The 19,483-nt window shown below is 44.9% G+C and overlaps 1 protein-coding gene across 5 annotated transcripts in view; it reads left to right on the forward strand.

The window, feature by feature from the left end:
* LOC118400166 (prickle-like protein 2) overlaps positions 1 to 8,129 on the forward strand; it is a 127,981-nt gene extending 119,852 nt beyond the window's left edge. For all 5 annotated transcript variants that reach the window (XM_035796720.2, XM_035796718.2, XM_035796721.2 and 2 more), the window contains 3 exons: positions 2,875 to 3,061; positions 4,180 to 5,028; positions 5,275 to 8,129. In XM_035796720.2, coding sequence (XP_035652613.1) covers positions 2,875 to 3,061; positions 4,180 to 5,028; positions 5,275 to 6,197 — 1,959 coding nt within the window. In that variant the 3' untranslated portion in view covers positions 6,198 to 8,129. The remainder of the gene's footprint in view (positions 1 to 2,874; positions 3,062 to 4,179; positions 5,029 to 5,274) is intronic.
* Positions 8,130 to 19,483: the final 11,354 nt, after the last annotated feature.

The following is a 19,483-nucleotide window of genomic DNA, read 5'->3' on the forward strand; positions in this document are numbered from 1 at the left end:
AAGAACTGGCAATTGTGGTGCAGTCCATGAGGAGGAGATGCACTGCAGTACTTAGTATCTGGTGTGGCCACCAGCTGCATTGACTGTTACTTTTGATTTTGACCCGCCCCCTTTGTTCAGGGACACATTATTCAATTTCTGTTAGTCACATGTCTGAAGAACTTGTTTAGTTTGTCTCAGTTGTTGAATCTTATGTTCATACAAATATTTACACAAGTTTGCTTAAAATAAATTCAGTTGACAGTGAGAGGACGTTTCTTTTTTTTCTGAGTTTACAAGGAGTACCAGTACAGTGTCAATGTGCAGGGGTACGAGGTAGTTGAGGTAATACAGTATGTAGGGGTAAAAGTGACTCGGCAATCAGGATAGAGTGGCAGCAGTGTGTATGTAGTGTGTTGGAGTGTCGGTGTAGTATGTATGAGTGTGTGGGTAGTCTAGTGAGTGTGCATAGAGCCAGTGCAAGGGAGTCAGTGCAAAAAAATGAATAAATAAATTAGGTGGTCAATGTAAATAGTCCTGGTAGAAATTTGATTAACTGTTCAGCCGGCTTATTGCCTGGGAGTAGAAGCTGTTAAGAAGCCTTTTGGTTACAGACTTGGCGCTCCGGTACCGCATGTTGTGCGGTAGCAGAGAGAACAGTCTATGACTTGGGTGGCTGGAGTCTTTGACAATTTTAAGGGCCTTCCTCTGACACCACCTGGTATAGAGGTTCTGGATGGCAGGGAGTTCGGCCCCAGTGATGTACTGGGTTGTAAGCACTACCCTCTGTAGCACCTTACAGCCGGATGCCGAGCAGTTGCCATACCAAACGGTGATGCAGCCTATCAAGATGCTTTTAATGGTGCAGCTGTGTAACTTTTTGAGGATCTGAGGGCCCATGCCAAGTCTTTTGAGCCTCCTGAGGGGGAAGAGACATTGTCATGCCCTCTTCACAACTATGTTGGTGTATTTGGACCATGATAGGTCCTTAGTGATGTGGACACAGAGAAACTTGAAGCTCTCAACCCGCTCCGCTACAGCTCGTCGATGTGAATGGAGGCGTGTTCGGTCCTCCGTTTCCTGTAGTCCACAATAAGCGCCTTTTGTCTTGCCCACGTAGAGGGAGAGGTTGTTGTCCTGGCACCACACTTCCAGGTCTCTGACCTCCCTATAGGCTGTTTCAGTGTTGTTGGTGATTGGCTGTCGTCATCTGAAAACTTAATGATGGTGTTGGAGTTGTCCGCGGCCACACAGTCGTGGGTGAACAAAGCATGTGTGTCCGTGTATGCTGCTGATTCAACCATATACGCATCACCAACCACAGCTAATGAAGTCACCGAAACCCTTAACAAAGAGTTGCAGTCTGTTTTGGAATGGGTGGACAGTAATAAACTGGTCCAGAACATCTCTAAAACTAAGAGCATTGTATTTGGTACAAATCATTGCCTAAGTGTTAGACCTCAGCTGACTCTGGTAATGAATGGTGTGGCTGTTGAACAAGTTGAGGAGACTAAATGACTTGGTGTTACCTTAGATTGTAAACTGTCATGGTCAAAACCTATAGATTCAATGTTTGGTAAGAGAAGGTCTTGCTTTTTTTGTCATCGCACTCCAAGAAGCAAGTCCTGCAGGCTCTATTTTTTTAAATCTTAATTTGATTATTGTCCAGTCATATGGTCAAGTGCAGCAAGACAAATCTGCAGCTGGCCCAGAACAGAGCCACACGTCTTGGTCTTCATTGTAATCAGAGGGATAATATTAGTGCTATACATGCTAGTCTCTCTTGGCTTAGAGTTGAGGAAAGACTGACTGTCACTTCTTGGTTTTATAAGAAACGTGTTGGGAATTCACCCGGCACAGCCAGAAGAGGACTGGCCACCCCACATAGCCTGGTTCCTCTATAGGTTTCTTCCTAGGTTTTGGCCTTTCTAGGGAGTTTTTCCTAGCCACTGTGCTTCTACACCTGCATTGCTTGCTGTTTGGGGTTTTAGGCTGGGTTTCTGTACATCACTTTGTGATATCAGCTGATGTACGAAGGGCTATATAAATACATTTGATTTGATTTGAATTCCAAATGGATTGCATAGGTAACTTACACACAGCACTGACACACACACTTACCCCACCAGGGGCATTTTCACAGTCCCCAGGTCCAGAACAAGTGAAAGGAAACGTACAGTATTCCACAGAGCCATAAGTGTAACTCTCTTCCATCTCATATAGCACAAGTGAACAGAGAACCTGGTTTTTTTTTTTTATCGAATAAAGCAACACTTGAAGTCTTCACGGCACAACGCCTCTCCCCATGTGACCTACTTGTTGTGTGCCTGTACTCACATGTATGTGTAGCTGATAGATGCACACACACACTACATGTTCATGTTTTTAAATGTATGTGAATTGTAAAGTTTTTCGTTATGTGCCGGGCCCCAGCAATCCTCTCTGAGACTCAAACATGTCTAGGCCTTCCCATACTCATCCACACACATGACAGAAGTACAACAAATAGTATGTTGACTACGATAAGGGCTAGTGACACTAACTGCCATGTAAAACAGTAGATGGTTTAAATATAGGCCTCCTCTGTTTTCCTATCTGGTATCTTGAAATACAGTGCTATAACATGGGCATAATTAAACATGGATTTTCAGTAGATCTCCATACACACGATCCCAAAGAGGGGACAGAGTGGATGGTGTAATACAGTAGGACAGTGTCTGTCAGTATGGGGAGGGATAGAGACAGGGCTACGGTAGCAGACAGCCAGGCCTTTGAGCCTTTGTCCTGTCATTCTCTGTAATAGGGTGAACAGGGCCTCTCATCTCAGAGAAAAGCAGCATGATAAAGGATACCGTCCTCATCCCTCTCTCCTCTCTTCCCTCTCTCCGTCTGTAGATCATCTTTGCGGACGAGTGCACGGAGGCGGAGGGCAGGCACTGGCACATGAAGCACTTCTGCTGTTTCGAGTGTGAGACGGTGCTGGGCGGCCAGCGGTACATCATGAAGGAGGGCCGGCCCTACTGCTGCAGCTGTTTCGAGTCCCTCTACGCAGAGTACTGTGACTCCTGCGGGGAGCACATCGGTACGGCGCACATCCACCAGAGCCAACGCAGGGCCCTCGATCCAACAACATGAGCTGTAATCTAGAGGACTAAAGCACTGGCATACGTCAAGCAAGACAAATAGGACGCAATTTCAGCTGCAAGATTTCAGTAATGTTTAGAAGAACAGAGCAATGACCTGGATTTAGCTTTTGGAGAAACATTTCAGGGAGAAATATGCATGATGCAAAGATGACATGCTTTTAGTAGAATTTAACCGTCTATGATTTTAACGCAACACTGGCATGCAGATACCTCACGGCACGGATACAAGTAGCGTCTTTTAAAACAGACTAGATGAACTCAACAGCATTTTCACAAAGGGGGAAAAGATCAGTTGATATACAAGATTCAGTAGATATACATTTTCACAAGGTCAGTTTCTCTACGTTAACCAAACCAAACAGGACAACTTGTCACAGGGTAAACCTAGCGCCTTATCACCAGTGGGGCCAGTGCCACCTCTGTGCTTTCCTCTCAGTCCAGAGAGCCGCTTGCTTATCCCTCAACAGGATCCCAGGCTGTGATCTGGCACGGCCCTCAGCAAACAGACATGCAGCTCTGTAATTATTTGTTATACAGGATACAGAAAGTATTTGAGTAATACTGATTATAAATTGAAACCATCAGAAACCATTTGAAACCAGATGGCAGCCATTAGCCGAGGACTGTTCTCCCTGGCAACTGCAAACATACTTCAAATGCAATGCATGTTACATAATGAGTTTAACCCTAAACTATGTTGTAAAAGTGTTGTAGCCCCAGGGCCTTTCTTCACTCAGGTTTACTTAGAACTTCCAACTCATTTCCTATTAAAATGGAGTTGGAACATTTTCCAGTTTATGGACGATATCTATATCTTTTGATAAGGGAGTTCTGCCTCTAGAGTATTTAGCTGATGTTTTGTATTTGATTGGCCTTAATTTGCCTTGCTGCTTATAGCACTTTATCTTTCACATTCCGCACCTACAGTATTTCCACAATGATTAGTGGTTCTCTGTTGCAGGCATTGGCTCATTACAGAGCAAAAGAGTAAAGATTATTGGGTCCTTTCCATTAACATTTTGGCCTATAAGTGTTTTTCCCCTCTGTCCCTCAGGCATTGACCAGGGCCAGATGACATATGACGGGCAGCACTGGCACGCCACAGAGGGCTGTTTCTGCTGTGCCCGCTGTAAGAGCTCCCTCCTAGGCCGCCCCTTCCTGCCCAAACATGGACAGATCTTCTGCTCGCGCTCCTGCAGCCTGGGGGAGGAGCCTAACGGGTCAGACTCCTCAGACTCCGCCTTCCAGAGCGCACGCTCCACTCGAGAGTTCCGCCGCAGCTCCAAGGCTGGAAAGAACGGGGGTCAGGCAGGGAGGTGTTCGGGTGAGGTGGACCCTCTCTCCTTACAGATGGACCTGCTGAGTCTGTCTAGCCAGACGCCCAGTTTGACCCGCGAGCCGCCCGCATGGAAGAGCCAGGGACAGGGGCGTGACACGTACCCCTACGAGGGCCGATCAGACCCCACAGCAACACCCACCCCACTCCATCTGCTCAGCCAATGCAACGTCAGGACTGCATATAACTCCACCTCCCCCGGGCAGGGCAACCAACCAAACCACAGGTCCAAGGAGACGGGTGTCACCAAGAGGCCGCCCATCTCAGCCCTGAAAGGCCGCTCTATGAATGAGAACTGGTTCCATCAGAGTTCAGAGGACTACTATCCCCCCAAACTGAAACCCCAGCAAAGCTTTGACGTACCCCACGGCTTGTCCTACCACAACGGCTTCTCTGACAAGCGCTCGGTCAGTCTGCATGTGTTCCAGAAGGACAGGGAGGTGGGGCCTCCCCAGATGGGGCGCAGCAGGAACCCCATCAGCGCACTTAGCTTCACGGAGCAGCTCACTCCCCTAGAGCAGACACCCAGGGGTTCCATGGAGTCACTGGCCCTGTCCAACGCTACAGGTAGCTCTTCCAGATTCACCATGGAGGGATGATTAATTAATGTGATTGTATTTGAAGCAATATATTTAACTGCTTAGGACATTTATTTCTCACAGAATACTGCAACCAATCCAAAGCTAATTACATACTGTATGCCTTTCTCATATTTACGTCAATGGTTATGAGATTTATTGACGTAATAATGATAACAATGAGGATAACTGATGAAGTTAACCACTGACTAACCCGCCTGTTGTTTCTCTGAAGGAACATCAGCAGACGGAGGAGGGAAGCGCCAGGAGCACCTGTCTCGTTTCTCCATGCCAGACCTGAGCAAAGACTCTGGCATGAACGTGTCAGAGAAGAGCAACATGGGCACCCTCAACTCCTCGGCCCAGTTCCACAGCTCTGACTCCATGCACAGCCTCACCTCAGGCCAGCCCTACATGGAGCTGGAGCCCCCAGTGCATGTGCAGTATCCTCTGCAGTACTGTGAGCCCCCAGGCCTGGGGATGGGTATGAGCCACCTGCCAGCCGGCTTCACCTACCAGGAGGAGGACAGGGTCAGCCTGGTGAGCAGCGCCAACGCTGCCCGCCTCCCGCCCATCAGCGAGCGCACGCGGAGACGAGGAGAGGGCCCGGGCATGGCTGCCCCTGAAGACACCCCTCAGCGCCGGAGACACAATCACCACCGCTCCCGTCGCTCCAGACGCTCCCGCTCGGAGAACGCCCTGCACCTAGCCGCTGAGCGCAGGGAGAGGCCCCAGCTGAGAGTCAGAGAGGACTATGACCAGTTTCCCCCTCCGCGGGGCACTAGGGACACATTTGGGAGTGCAGGGGGGAGGTGCAGGGGGCCGGAGCCATTCAGGCAGTGCCCTCGCACCACCTCTGACCTCACCCTGCAGAAGCCCAGTGCCCACCGCCGTCTCGCCGGGCCCTACTCCTGGGACGACTACGAGGATGAGGACGAGTGGTGCTCCACCTGCTCTTCATCGTCTGAGTCGGAGGACGAGGGTTACTTCCTGGGAGAGCCCATTCCTAGGCCCGTGCAGCTGAGGTACCTGAGCAGCCAAGAGCTCCTCCACAAGTACAGCTCCACGGGGGTGGGCGGACCGCACCAAATGAGCGGCAGAGGGGGACAGCTGCACACCCGCAAACGCCGGAAAAGCAAGAACTGCATAATCTCTTAAAATTCACACCATGGAAAGAGTCAAGAGAAAGTGCCCTCCCTCCCCCAGTATAAACTAACATAGTTCATCTGTTCAGAAAAGAGAAACAGACTTCTGAAGTTGATGAGTATTGTGAGGTTGACAGTGTTTTGATATGCAGTTGGGTAAACGGTTAACAGCACAAATGTGTTGCATGTTTATCCATTTAATGTTTCAGAACAAGTTATCCTGATTATTGGTTATATTTCTCTGACTCTCACACTGCACTCTGCTTGTCTGTCACCATATTTATCAAAGCCAAAGTGCACTCGTAATAATAATGTCATTTCCATGCAGCAACAGTAAGGTACAGACAATTCAGTAAGGTCCAGCTTTTTCATGCAATGTGATTTAGGTATATACCAGTGTACTCAAGTTTATAGGCTGTACTGTATATAAGTAAATGAATTAATAAATTCACTAAATTAAGGAAGCAATGTAAATACTATGTAAATGAGGTCCCACATATTTTTATATTTTGTATGGATAGAATCATTGATGTATTGAATATCTATAATTTAGGACTAGAAAATGCATGCCTGTAATTTGTTGATGTGATCCTGCATTGGAATAAAATAGTATTTCAGACAGAGATTGACAGGTGTCCGTTCCCTCACTAGAGACTGGTGTGTTCGTGTGATCATTTGTCTGACAGTGAACAGTCACCCTCCATCTGCTCAACGCATAAATGAATGGAAACGTGGCGAAAGCGCTGATTAAAAAGTCACCCCTCAGTGAATGTCATTCCCCCATGAGGTCATGAAGTGATATAAATACTGTGACTATTGGGCCTTTGTGGCATTGTTTGCAAACAGATGTCTTGTGAGCTGTAACTGAACATCTAAACCCAGATAATGTGCTGCTGATGCATCTCTATGGATTAACGCATGAATAACTATGGATGGGATTCAAATGGGCTTTACTGAAGTACAATTTGTAATTCACAAGCTATCTCCTCAATGAATACAACCTTTACATCCAAAACAACAGGAGTAGTTTACTTCTCTCATCGTTTTAATTCTCTACATGTACACTTAAATGAGCTCCGTACACTGGGTGGACTCTAGTCCACCCCCTCCCTTCTACTGCAGGTCTCAAAACCAGGTATTTAACTACACACACTAGATTAAAAGTGAGTGAAGGCCAATCCCAATGGGCACAGATGTCAATTCAATGTCTAGTTTTGATTTACATTTGGTTGTCAACTAATGTGAAATCAAAACAATCACGTCATTGGATTTAGGTCAAATGTGGGTGACAAAAATACAACATTCCCTTACGCAGATTACTTTTTGCAAGTCCAATTCATTTTCCACATTGGTTCAACGTCGTCATATTGATTTTGGGGTTTGAAATTATGTGGAAACAACGTGGATTCAATCCGTTTTTGCCCAGGGGGCTACTGACATGTGGGGTGAATTAGTGTGTTTATGTGGGTTCCTTTAGATAGCATGTCTTCCCGTGTTCATATATACTTTGCGGTGGTCAGGAGTTTTCATTTTGTTGACTGTTATGACCAAAACAGCTGCACAAACACGAGACACATTACTGTCCTGACAACTGAGCGATTATGTCTTTTTTTGCCTTTTTTACTGGGCCCCTAGGCCACTGGTGTCATGCCCAGATTTGTCTTGTTTTTTTGTATTTCTCAAGTTATCAAATGAATTACTAAACTTAATTTTTAAGCCCACGATATATCATCATTGTTTGCAAAACAGATTTGTCAGCTGTATTTTACAGAGGGGGCACACTGACTGGACTAGGTGCAGGAGGAGGAGAGAGTAGAGTGACGCACACACAGCGTTTGATTTGATTTGAGCTGCCGGTGATGGGTAGGAGGTTTGTTTGTAAATGAATGTGATCAAGCTATGTAGCCAATTGATTCCTTCTTGATTAATAAATATTTCACAAATGTTTTGTTGTTTCTCTGTAATACTAGCCACCCAGCAATTTTATGAAGTTAGATTTATAAACTAGCCAGCTAGATAAGTTCCCAATCTTCCAACATAACTAGCCACCAAGCCATTTCAGGCTATCAATCAATTTAGAGTAGCTTGTCTAACTATCTTAGCTGGCATGCCTGCTACCAAGTTTGCTAGACTTTAGAAAAGCAAGCAATTGCTAAATGTACTCAAACTCACATTACCTTCAATCTTTTACCTATATTTTTACCTGGAAAGCTTCTTTACTTGGTTTAAATGACAATTGAACAGGTAAAGAGAGATGCTTAGGTAACCTATGCAGAAAAATAGACATATTTATTTACATATAATTAGGCGTAATGATTATGGCTTTAGATTTCAGGAAGAAGCTGTTTCAGGTGTTTGAAAAATGCAAAAATCTCTGGATCACCCCGCCTCCATCGTCACATACTTCTTCCCCCCTCTAAAATAATGGGTGCATGACGCCCCTGCTGCCACTGCCTAACTCATACCTGGAGAGATGCTCATTGTCCCTGCATCATTGTTTCCAAAGTAATGAGTCTTGGAAAACAAAACTAAAACGCCTCGATCTCCAGTCATCTTCGTATTGATCTAACTGAATACATGGCTTCCATTCAAAGGGTAGCAGAAGCTCATTTCAAACTCATCAGAGCACAGTCTTACTTCATCAACACAACCCATATATTCATTTACATATTAATGAATTGATTTCTTCTCAGACCTGCAGGGCATTTCCCAAGGACAGAGGGGTTGTACTGTCAGTTAGTGTGACGCTGGTTTGGCACTGAGAGAGAGTCTGTGGGTTTTCCATGTGTTTAATTAAAGCAGAGCTAAGATGCTGTCAGAAGTGCCACATATTGTGGCCATATGCTTTCTGGGCTGCACCATAGAGGACGATCCCTGAGTTGTGTTGATGCAGGACAGTGACAGTGGTCTGGTCCACTGGGGACTGGCTGACTCTGGGCAGAATACACCCACTGGAGAGACCACACATCTCTGTGGATGGATAAACTCACTCAACCCAATATGATCAATGACCAGTATCCAGACCCATATATTTATTCTAAATATATGGCTCTAGTTAGTGGTTCTAACATGTTATTTGTCTTACTGAATGTCGTGGTCTATGTCATATTTACACAGTACACTCTTATGGGAATGTGGTTTGGATACTTCTATACGTGTTTATCATATGGTGTTTGTTTGGGGGCTTGTGATAAGCACAATATGTGTCAAAAGTATGTAACATCCAAAGCATGCCAACTCCAGAAAAGCTTGTCTTTCAATTAGCATATTATTTGTAGAATTAAGTTGATCCTGCCCAAGATAATGACTATTACATATTTCAAATAAAGCTAAAGTACTCCAGGCCAACAAAGAGAGTGAAAAGAAGTCAAGCACTTCAGTTATGTGATAGACCACCTGTTACTGTGGAAACTGCTAACCAAGGTATATCTGTTATGTCTGTTTGTGCTTCTGACTGGCACTCTCTTGTTTTCAGTTTAGGGCTCATGAAGAGCATTCCGATTACTATGAATATAATGTCTTTAGAATGTGTTAGCCAATTAACCAATGTTCCTCACATTCCACTGGCCCAGGCATGCACGGCACTCAGGGTCATGTGACAACGCTAAAGTTAGAGGACAGAGGTCTTCATTGGATGAAACACAGAGAGAGTCTGAATCCCAGAGCTTGTTCCTGGATCATGACCATGACTGTTAACACTACCACATTGCCCAGCGATGCACACAGAACACATCTTTCTATTCTCGTGTGTCAGAGATGGTTCTGTTCTGAGAACACTACGCTGTGTCTTGGTTAATGAGGTATGCATACATGGGATGGTGGTCAGATGGACAGCTGAGACATAAAGATGGAGAACTCTCCTGTCTCTGCTGGGATCCCAGAGGCAGAGAGTACTGAATGTGTTAACTCACTTGAGTGTCCTCAAAAAAATTACTTTTATAATTCACAATAATGACTTTTTATAATTAGTTTACATACACAGTACCAGTCAAGAGTTTGGTCGCACCCTCTCATTCAAGGGTTTTTCTTTATTTGTACTATTTTCTACATTGTAGAATAATAGTGAAGACATCAACACTATGAAATATCACACATGGAATCATGTAGTAACCAAAAAAGTGTTAAACAAATCTAAATATAGTGTATATTTTAGGTTCTTCAAAGTAGCCACCCTTTGCCTTGAAGACAGACCAAATGACAGATTTCCACCGGTCTAATATCCATTGCTTGTGTTTCTTGGCCCAAGCCAGTCTCTTCTTCTTATCGGTGTCCTTTAGTAGTGGTTTCTTTACAGCAATTTGACCATGAAGACCTGATTCACACAGTCTTCTCTGAACAGTTGATGTTGAGATGTGTCTGTTACTTGAACTCCGTGAAGCATTTATTTGGGCTGCAATTTCTGAGGCTGGAAACTCTAATGAACTTATCCTCTGCAGCAGAGGTAACTCTGGGTCTTCCTTTCCTGTGGCGGAACCCATGAGAGCCAGTTTCATCATAGTGCTTGATGGTTTTTGCGACTGCACTTGAAGAAAGTTCTTGACATTTTCCGGATTGACTGACCATTTCCTGTATAGCACCTCTAATTTATCACAACACAACTGATTGGCATTAAGAGGGAAAGAAAATCCACAAATTAACTTTTAACAAGGCACTCCTGTTAATTGAAATTAATTCCAGGTGACTACCTCATGAAGCTGGTTGAGAGAATGCCAAGAGTGTGCAAAGCTGTCATCAAGAAGAAGGGTGGCTAATTTGAAAAATCTCAAATATAAAACACTTTTTTGGTTACTACATGATTCCATGTGTTTTTTCATAGTTTTAATGTCTTCACTGTTATTCTACAATGTGAAAAAAAGAAAGAAAAACCCTGGAATGAGTAGGTGTGTCCAAACTTTTGACTGATATATAGCAAGAGAGTATTAGATCACATTAGGCATGTGGACAGAAGTTGGTCTATGGATTTTCATTGGAAAATGTGCCTTTTCATACAGCACCTTGTCTCGACATGTCTAACAGCACAGATGTAACTGGTTCCCTACTTGGAGAAAGAAGTGAAGGTCTTGAGATGTATTGGAAGTCCCTAACAGGCATAATTACCGGTCCTTAAGAGCAAAACTGCACCGAATTACAGCTCCGCTCTGAGGGGACTTAAATAGCCTGATTCAATTATTTACAACTGAAGAATGCTGGTGTGTTATCACACTATGCACACACACACACAGCATATAGATACACACACTCATGGGGGCCCAGGCTGGTGAATAGAAGACGCGTGACAGGAATGGCTGAGGCTTTACTGACCATCTCCCCCTCGTCATGTGTGTCCAATTACCATGGTAAGAAGTCACCCTAACAACGCAGTGTCAGTCCACACACACACACACTGCACAGCGACATAGGTAGCCTAATACCTGACCTTTGATAGTAACTGACATTGGAATTGATGAATCAATGTGGGATGAAATGACTGTTGGAAGGCGAAAAGAGACAAAACAATGAAAGGCTACACTCTGCAATTTGTCAACCTCAGATGTTGATTATATTGATAAAGAGAGATTTGCAGGCTCTCCCTATATTCTGCTGACTAAAGCCCATAATTGTGCCTGAGGTTCAGGAGGGCAGGAGGGGATTTCCTTCTCTGATGACCATGCAGAGTCCTCGCTTAAAAGACTGGACCCACTCCTTCACATAGTTGTGCATGAGAGCCTTTGGCTGTCCCGATGGTGTGTTGATGAGGATGGTGTGTTTATCTCGGGATTTTGGCAATGAAGCTCTTTATCTACAGTACCAGTCAAAGGTTTGGACACACCTACTCATTACAGGGTTTTTCTATTTTTTACTATTTTCTACATTGTGGAATAATAGTGAAAATGTCAAAAATATGAAATTACTAGAAAAATGTTAGCCCCATTTGGTAAAAGACCAAGTCCGTACTATGGCAAGAACAGCTCAAATAAGTAAATATAAATGACAGTCCTTCATTACTTCAAGACATGGAGGTCAGTCAATCTGGAAAATGTCAAGTTTCATCAAGTGCAAAAACCATCAAGTGCCATGACGACCGCCACAGGAAAGGAAGATCAAGAGTTACCTCTGCTGCAGACGATACGTTCATTAGAGTTACCAGCCTCAGAAATTGCAGTCCAAATAAATGCTTCACAGAGTTCAAGTTCTCTCCAAAACTCTTGAACGTGCCGTCCTTGGCCAGCTCTCCCGCTATCTCTCTCAGAATGACCTTCTTGATCCAAATCAGTCAGGTTTCAAGACTAGTCATTCAACTGAGACTGCTCTTCTCTGTATCACGGAGGCGCTCCGCACTGCTAAAGCTAACTCTCTCTCCTCTGCTCTCATCCTTCTAGACCTATCGGCTGCCTTCGATACTGTGAACATCAGATCCTCCTCTCCACCCTCTCCGAGTTGGGCATCTCCGACGCGGCCCACGCTTGGATTGCGTCCTACCTGACAGGTCGCTCCTACCAGGTGGCGTGGCGAGAATCTGTCTCCTCACCACGCGCTCTCACCACTGGTGTCCCCCAGGGCTCTGTTCTAGGCCCTCTCCTATTCTCGCTATACACCAAGTCACTTGGCTCTGTCATAACCTCACATGGTCTCTCCTATCATTGCTATGCAGATGACACACAATTAATCTTCTCCTTTCCCCTTCTGATGACCAGGTGGCGAATCGCATCTCTGCATGTCTGGCAGACATATCAGTGTGGATGACGGATCACCACCTCAAGCTGAACCTCGGCAAGACGGAGCTGCTCTTCCTCCCGGGGAAGGACTGCCCGTTCCATGATCTCGCCATCACAGTTGACAACTCCATTGTGTCCTCCTCCCAGAGCGCTAAGAACCTTGGCGTGATCCTGGACAACACCCTGTCGTTCTCAACTAACATCAAGGCGGTGGCACGTTCCTGTAGGTTCATGCTCTACAACATCCGCAGAGTACGACCCTGCCTCACACAGGAAGCGGCGCAGGTCCTAATCCAGGCACTTGTCATCTCCCGTCTGGATTACTGCAACTCGCTGTTGGCTGGGCTCCCTGCCTGTGCCATTAAACCCCTACAACTCATCCAGAACGCCGCAGCCCGTCTGGTGTTCAACCTTCCCAAGTTCTCTCACGTCACCCGCTCCTCCGCTCTCTCCACTGGCTTCCAGTTGAAGCTCGCATCCGCTACAAGACCATGGTGCTTGCCTACGGAGCTGTGAGGGGAACGGCACCTCAGTACCTCCAGGCTCTGATCAGGCCCTTACACCCAAACAAGGGCACTGCGTTCATCCACCTCTGGCCTGCTCGCCTCCCTACCACTGAGGAAGTACAGTTGCCGCTCAGCCCAGTCAAAACTGTTCGCTGCTCTGGCCCCCAATGGTGGAACAAACTCCCTCACGACGCCAGGACAGCGGAGTCAATCACCACCTTCCGGAGACACCTGAAACCCCACCTCTTTAAGGAATACCTAGGATAGGATAAAGTAATCCTTCTCACCCCCCTTAAAAGATTTAGATGCACTATTGTAAAGTGGCTGTTCCACTGGATGTCATAAGGTGAATGCACCAATTTGTAAGTCGCTCTGGATAAGAGCGTCTGCTAAATTACTTAAATGTAATGTAAATGTAAGTAACAGACACATCTCAAGAACCACTGTTCAGAGGAGACTGTGTGAATCAGGCCTTCATGGTCAAATTGCTGCAAAGAAACCACTACTAAAGGACAACACTAAGAAGAAGAGACTTGCTTGGGCCAAGAAACACGAGCAATGAACATTAGACCGGTGGAAATCTGTCCTTTAGTCTGATGAATCCAAATTTGAGATTTTTGGTTCCAACTGCTGTGTCTTTGTGAGACGCAGAGTAGGTGAATGGATGATCTCCGCATGTGTGGTTCCCCTCCGTGAAGCATGGAGGAAGAGGTGTGATGGTGTGTCAGTGCCGGTGACACTGTTGGTAATTTATTTAGAATTTAAGGCACACTTAACCAGCATGGCTACCACAGCATTCTGCAGCAATACACCATCCAGCCTGGATGCGCTCAGTGGGACTATTATTTGTTTTCAACAGGACAATGACCTAACACAACTCCAGGCAGTGTAAAGGCTGTTTGACAAAGATGGAGAGTGATGGAATGTTGCATCAGATGACCTGGCGTCCCAAATTACCCGACCTTAAGCCAATTGAGATGGTTTGGGATGAGTTGGACTGCAGAGTGAAGGAAAAGCAGCCAACAAGTGCTCAGTATATGTGGGAACTCCTTCAAGACTGTTGGAAAAGCATTCTAGGTAAAGCTGGTTGAGAGAATGCCAAGAGTGTCCAAAGCTGTCAAAGCCAAAGGGGGACTACTTTGAAGAATGCAAAATGATTCCAAATGTGTTATTTCATAATTTTGATGTCTTCACTATTATTCTACAATGTAAAAAATTGTAACTTGAATGAATAGGTGTGTCCAAACTTTTGACTGGTACTGTACTTCCCCAGATTCAGATGAACTTGTGGATACCAATTTTAGGTCTCTGTCCAGTATGAAGGAAGTTATAGGTAGAGCCAATGCCAAGTAGCCTTAGTGCAATGACTGGAAGTCCATGGTATCTACTCGCATGCTAGCAGTTAGACTTCCAGTCATTGTTTTAACTTCCAGTCATTGCATTTATGTCAGAGACCTAAAAAGGGTTTCTACAAGTTCGTCTGAATCTGGGGAAGTAGATAAAGGGCTTCATTGCCAAAATCCTGAAGTATCCCTTTAATACAGGGTGACAGTAAGCCCTCTGTTTGGTATTAACACCATCTGTTACACCTCCATGCACACTGGGCATCCCCCCATCACCAGCCCTCACTGCTTTAACTCTCACCCAGTTTCAGATTAGAACCTGGGACATACAGTACTGGACCCACATCTCATTCCAGCTACCTACCTACATACCAACGTGAGCAATTATGAGGTGTCCCAGTCAAGATCATAGCAGGTAAGACTTGAACCTCACCTCAGCTCAACCCCAAACATCAGCCGAAGCTTAGTGCCAACCCAGGCCTCATCCTCAACCCAGGCCTCATCCTCAACCCTGGCCTTTGCCCTGTCTTCCATCCACAGCCTTGCTTTAACTCTCACTTTAATCCAGGCTTTAACCTGCATCTCAGTAGGTATTAGTCTACTAGGTTGGAAAGGGATTATCAGCCATCATGTCATGTATAATATACACTGAGTGTACAAAACATTAAGAACACCTGCTCTTTCCCTGACATCGACTGATCAGGTGAAAGCTATGATCCCTTACTGATGTCACCTGTTAATTCCACTTCAATCAGTGTAGATGAAGGGGAGGAGACAGGATAACGAAGGATTTTTAAGCCTTGAGACAATTGAGATATGGATTCAGAGGGTGAATGGATAAGACAAAAAATGTAAGTGCCTTTGAACATGCGGTAGTAGGTGCCAGGTGCACTGGTTTGTCTCAAGAACTGCAATGCTGCTGGGTTCCACCACCAGAGGGACATCAATGAACTTGACACAAAGCATTGAGTCAACATGGACCAGCATCCCTGTAGAGCGACAAACTGCTGTTCTGAGGGGAAGGTGTTCTAATGTTTGGTATACTCTGTGTATATTTACAGCACTACATCAGTAATATAATGATTCTGGGGTCCTGGTTAAATTTGCATGCAGCATATGGGGTGTCTCACAATTGGCCCAGCGTCGTTAGGGTTTGGCCTGGGTAGGCCGTCATTGTAAATAAGGATTTGTTCTTTACTGACTTGCCTAGTTAAATAAATATTTAATAATGTCTTGTTTCCTGATCTGCCACATCCACAGTGAAACTGTGCAGGGGTGGGTAGTAATCCACAGATCAAGCGAGGAAGCATCTCATGGTAATGTGGAGTGGCACACCGGTACCTTTATCCAGCAGTGCCAGAGGGCTCCGTCTGGTTCATGATGTCACGTCCCCAGGCCCTCTGCAGTGACTCATTAACCGGGTCCGTGTCCCATCTGTGTGCCACCTGTACTAAATGGCTACATCATATTATTCTCCATCGTTCACACACTCCTCTCTTTCACTCTACCCCCTCCCTCTATTCCCCCCTCCCTCTATTCCCCCCTCTCTATTGATGGGTGGACCACTTTAGTCCTCAGATGTAAATGAGCCAGAGAGTGTCTGTGATGTTCTTCCAGGACATCATTTTCTTTATTCACCACCAGGCTGGCACTCATTACTCAGAGTGGTTGGTACAGGGTTGCCATTACGTTGTTTGGTCCCATCCTAGTTTGTGCTTTTAAATAGTCTTTAAACGGTCACTGAACAATTCAAACAAGTTTGAGGTACTATATATCAGTGTGGCCAGGAGTCTATATGAACGGTTGCAGTCACGTACATCCAAACTAGGTCATTTTACGGAACTACCATGAATATGCCTTGCAGGTTTCGTTTGCAATATTGCTCCTGAGCGCTCAACATGGTGGAGCAGGGATAAGAGTAAAGGATAGAGATTGGCCTTTCAAATAAATACATTCTCAGAGGCACACAGTACTGTCGTATTGTGAAGCATTGAGAAGCAGTATCAGTCAACCAAACCTATTTTTATCCTAATGCCATCAGAGAAGATGTTAATATGTTAGCATGAACGTATTACAGTGCCACGGCATGGTTCAGTAATGTTCTCCTTACCTACGGTAGAAGATTCAACTCTGCGCTATCATGCCTTGAATCAAGTTGTTTTCACAATGCAGAGAAACTCTGCCATCTGTCGAGAACATGATGTCACTACAGCACTAGAAAGTTATGTCTTTTTATATTTTACTACAGCACTAGAGATAATAAACCAATATTGTCTATCCCTCACACTTACACATGCCAAAATTGGGCGTTCATCTTCCCAAGATCAATCTACTACTATTGACAGTTTAGTTTACAGTTTTGATATAGCACATTGCATGTGTCATGGATACTGTTTATTTGACACAAATGCTCAGACTGAAATACCTGCTCTATGTGTCCATTATATTTACCTCAGTGTCAGCATGTTCCATTAAACAGTAAAAGCAGCCCATTGGCCAGGCAGTGACCAGACAGGCAGGTCTATGGGGAAAGATGGTTAGGCGTCACTATGGTAGCTCTAATTAATCCTCTAGTTAATCCCCTCTAGAGACAATGCAAACAGCGGGACGCCGATACACCATCTCACCCCAGCCAAGATAATGTCAATCATTCCCCATCCCTGAACGGGAGCTGTGCACCCAGCACATTTAACTGCTAATGAAGACCCTGTGCCCTGCAGCAGCTGGCAGCCAGTGATAAGGGGAGCCCCTCAAAGAGCCAACAGCTCAAGGACCATACTGGAGAAGCCAACCCTCAAAGACCCAGCCACATCATTATGGACAAAGAGCCAGCTAAGAGGCTGAGGGAGTCCCTCACGTTGGCCATGGGTATCGGTTAGGTCGACAGGTTCTTACTAATGAGTCTGCAAGAAATCAGACTTAGGGTGGATTTTATGTGGTGCATGTGTGTTTATATGATAAATTGAGAGATAAAGAGAGTGCATATTTATCTTAGAAATGTCCTGCTATGAACCTCAGGAAAACAGAAGAACATTAGACCATTTGGCTTTCTGTGAGGTCATATAACAAAAGTTGGAAATAACATTTGTTTTAGGACTTTACAAGTAATTGAACCACCATTTGAAAAGGGATTTTGAAAGAAATCAGAGTAAACAGCATTTTATTATATCCAATCGGTCCATAAAACTCATTCAGATATAACACTTTTACATGTTTTTATTGAATATGGTATATGGCTGTGAATGCAGTGTATAAATATATAGGATGGACAATACTAAAATACAAACTAAACAACTCAGACAGAGTATAATACATCTCAGTTATTTTGCTTCCAACAGTTTTTCTAACTTTGTCTCCAGGGTCTTGTCATGTGAGAGGGGTTTTACACACAGAGTGATGTTTTTAAACTCCCTGAGATCTCCAGGAGGGTTTTCCCCTTGGTCTCCAGTAGGTAGAAGAAGACAGAGTGACGCCAACAGACACATGCAGGTGAACAGCACGAAGCTGAACGACTTGAGGAGCTCCTGTGGTTAAGAGAAGAGCCAGGTGAGTTCCTAGCGCTCCAATAGTCAGGGGAACAACTTGGACGGTTGGCTGAGAGCCTGTGATTAAATAGTCCTGGCCTATTGTTCTACTCATGGCTATGTGAAACCTTTCAATTTTATATAATTCCACTGGTACCTAAATTAGAGCTCAGCTTTTTACACAGACTGAACAAAAGTAATTATGAGATGATAGAAAAAGGTTTTAATATGATGTTCAAAGTATGGAATTACTGTATGCCTGATATCTCTGGGGTATCAAACTTGCATTGTGCAGAACAATGTGAATTGTGTTCAGGAAATCATATTGTATCTCAATTGGTAAGCATTATAAAAAAAGTGTTATATACTGTAACAATACTTCATTCCAAAGTGTTCTGCTGTCCTACATGAATTGAATACATATAGAGGTGCAGTATATTGATGATGGGCTATAGACTTACAATCAGAAAGGGGAAGACTAGTCCCAGCACAGGATTCCAGTGAAGACAAACACTGCAGGCTGGCATGATTGGATAAATCTCTTGTGTGAGAGATGGCAACACTACAGCTAGGAATACCACAGGCAACAGGACAGGATGCATCTGACCAATCACCCATTTTATGATCACAGCAATGTAATGTTGGTATTTCGACCAAAACTGTCTCTTCCACGTATCATCCCCCTAGGTCCTCTTACTGTAAGTTTGTCACAGTGCAGGAGAGTTGAAAGGTCAAGACCTCACCTTCAGTTTGAGAGTGATGGTGATTAATATCATGATGGCAGACACGACCCCAAAGCCCCCCAGAGTAGTGCTCTCCTCCCACATGCATTATCAGCAGGCCCTGGGGATGATTGCACACAACAGAACTTGTCCGGAACCTTCCCCATCCATCACTCCCTCCCTCCCTCCACCTAGGGGATGGCAAAGCCAGAGGTGCTCACACATGATTTATTGTTTAGGACTTCAGGAGTGGCATTCACATCTTAGTGACAAACGTGTTCTACCTAACGGAGCTCCTTTACGGTATGCACTGGGGGTGGATTCCTGCACTGGGACAGTGTTTCCTTCCCTATGGTCACTCTCCTGTACTGTTCACTGATTACTTATTAGTCCTTATCATGCTTGTCTAATGACCACTTAACCAGTGACATTTTCAAGTTAATTAAGAAGTACTCTACTTTGAACATTTTTAGCCTGGGCACATGCTTTGTAGAATTAATAGAGGGCAC

Source organism: Oncorhynchus keta, chromosome 21 (genome assembly GCF_023373465.1).
Source record: "Oncorhynchus keta strain PuntledgeMale-10-30-2019 chromosome 21, Oket_V2, whole genome shotgun sequence".
NCBI lineage: Eukaryota > Metazoa > Chordata > Actinopteri > Salmoniformes > Salmonidae > Oncorhynchus > Oncorhynchus keta.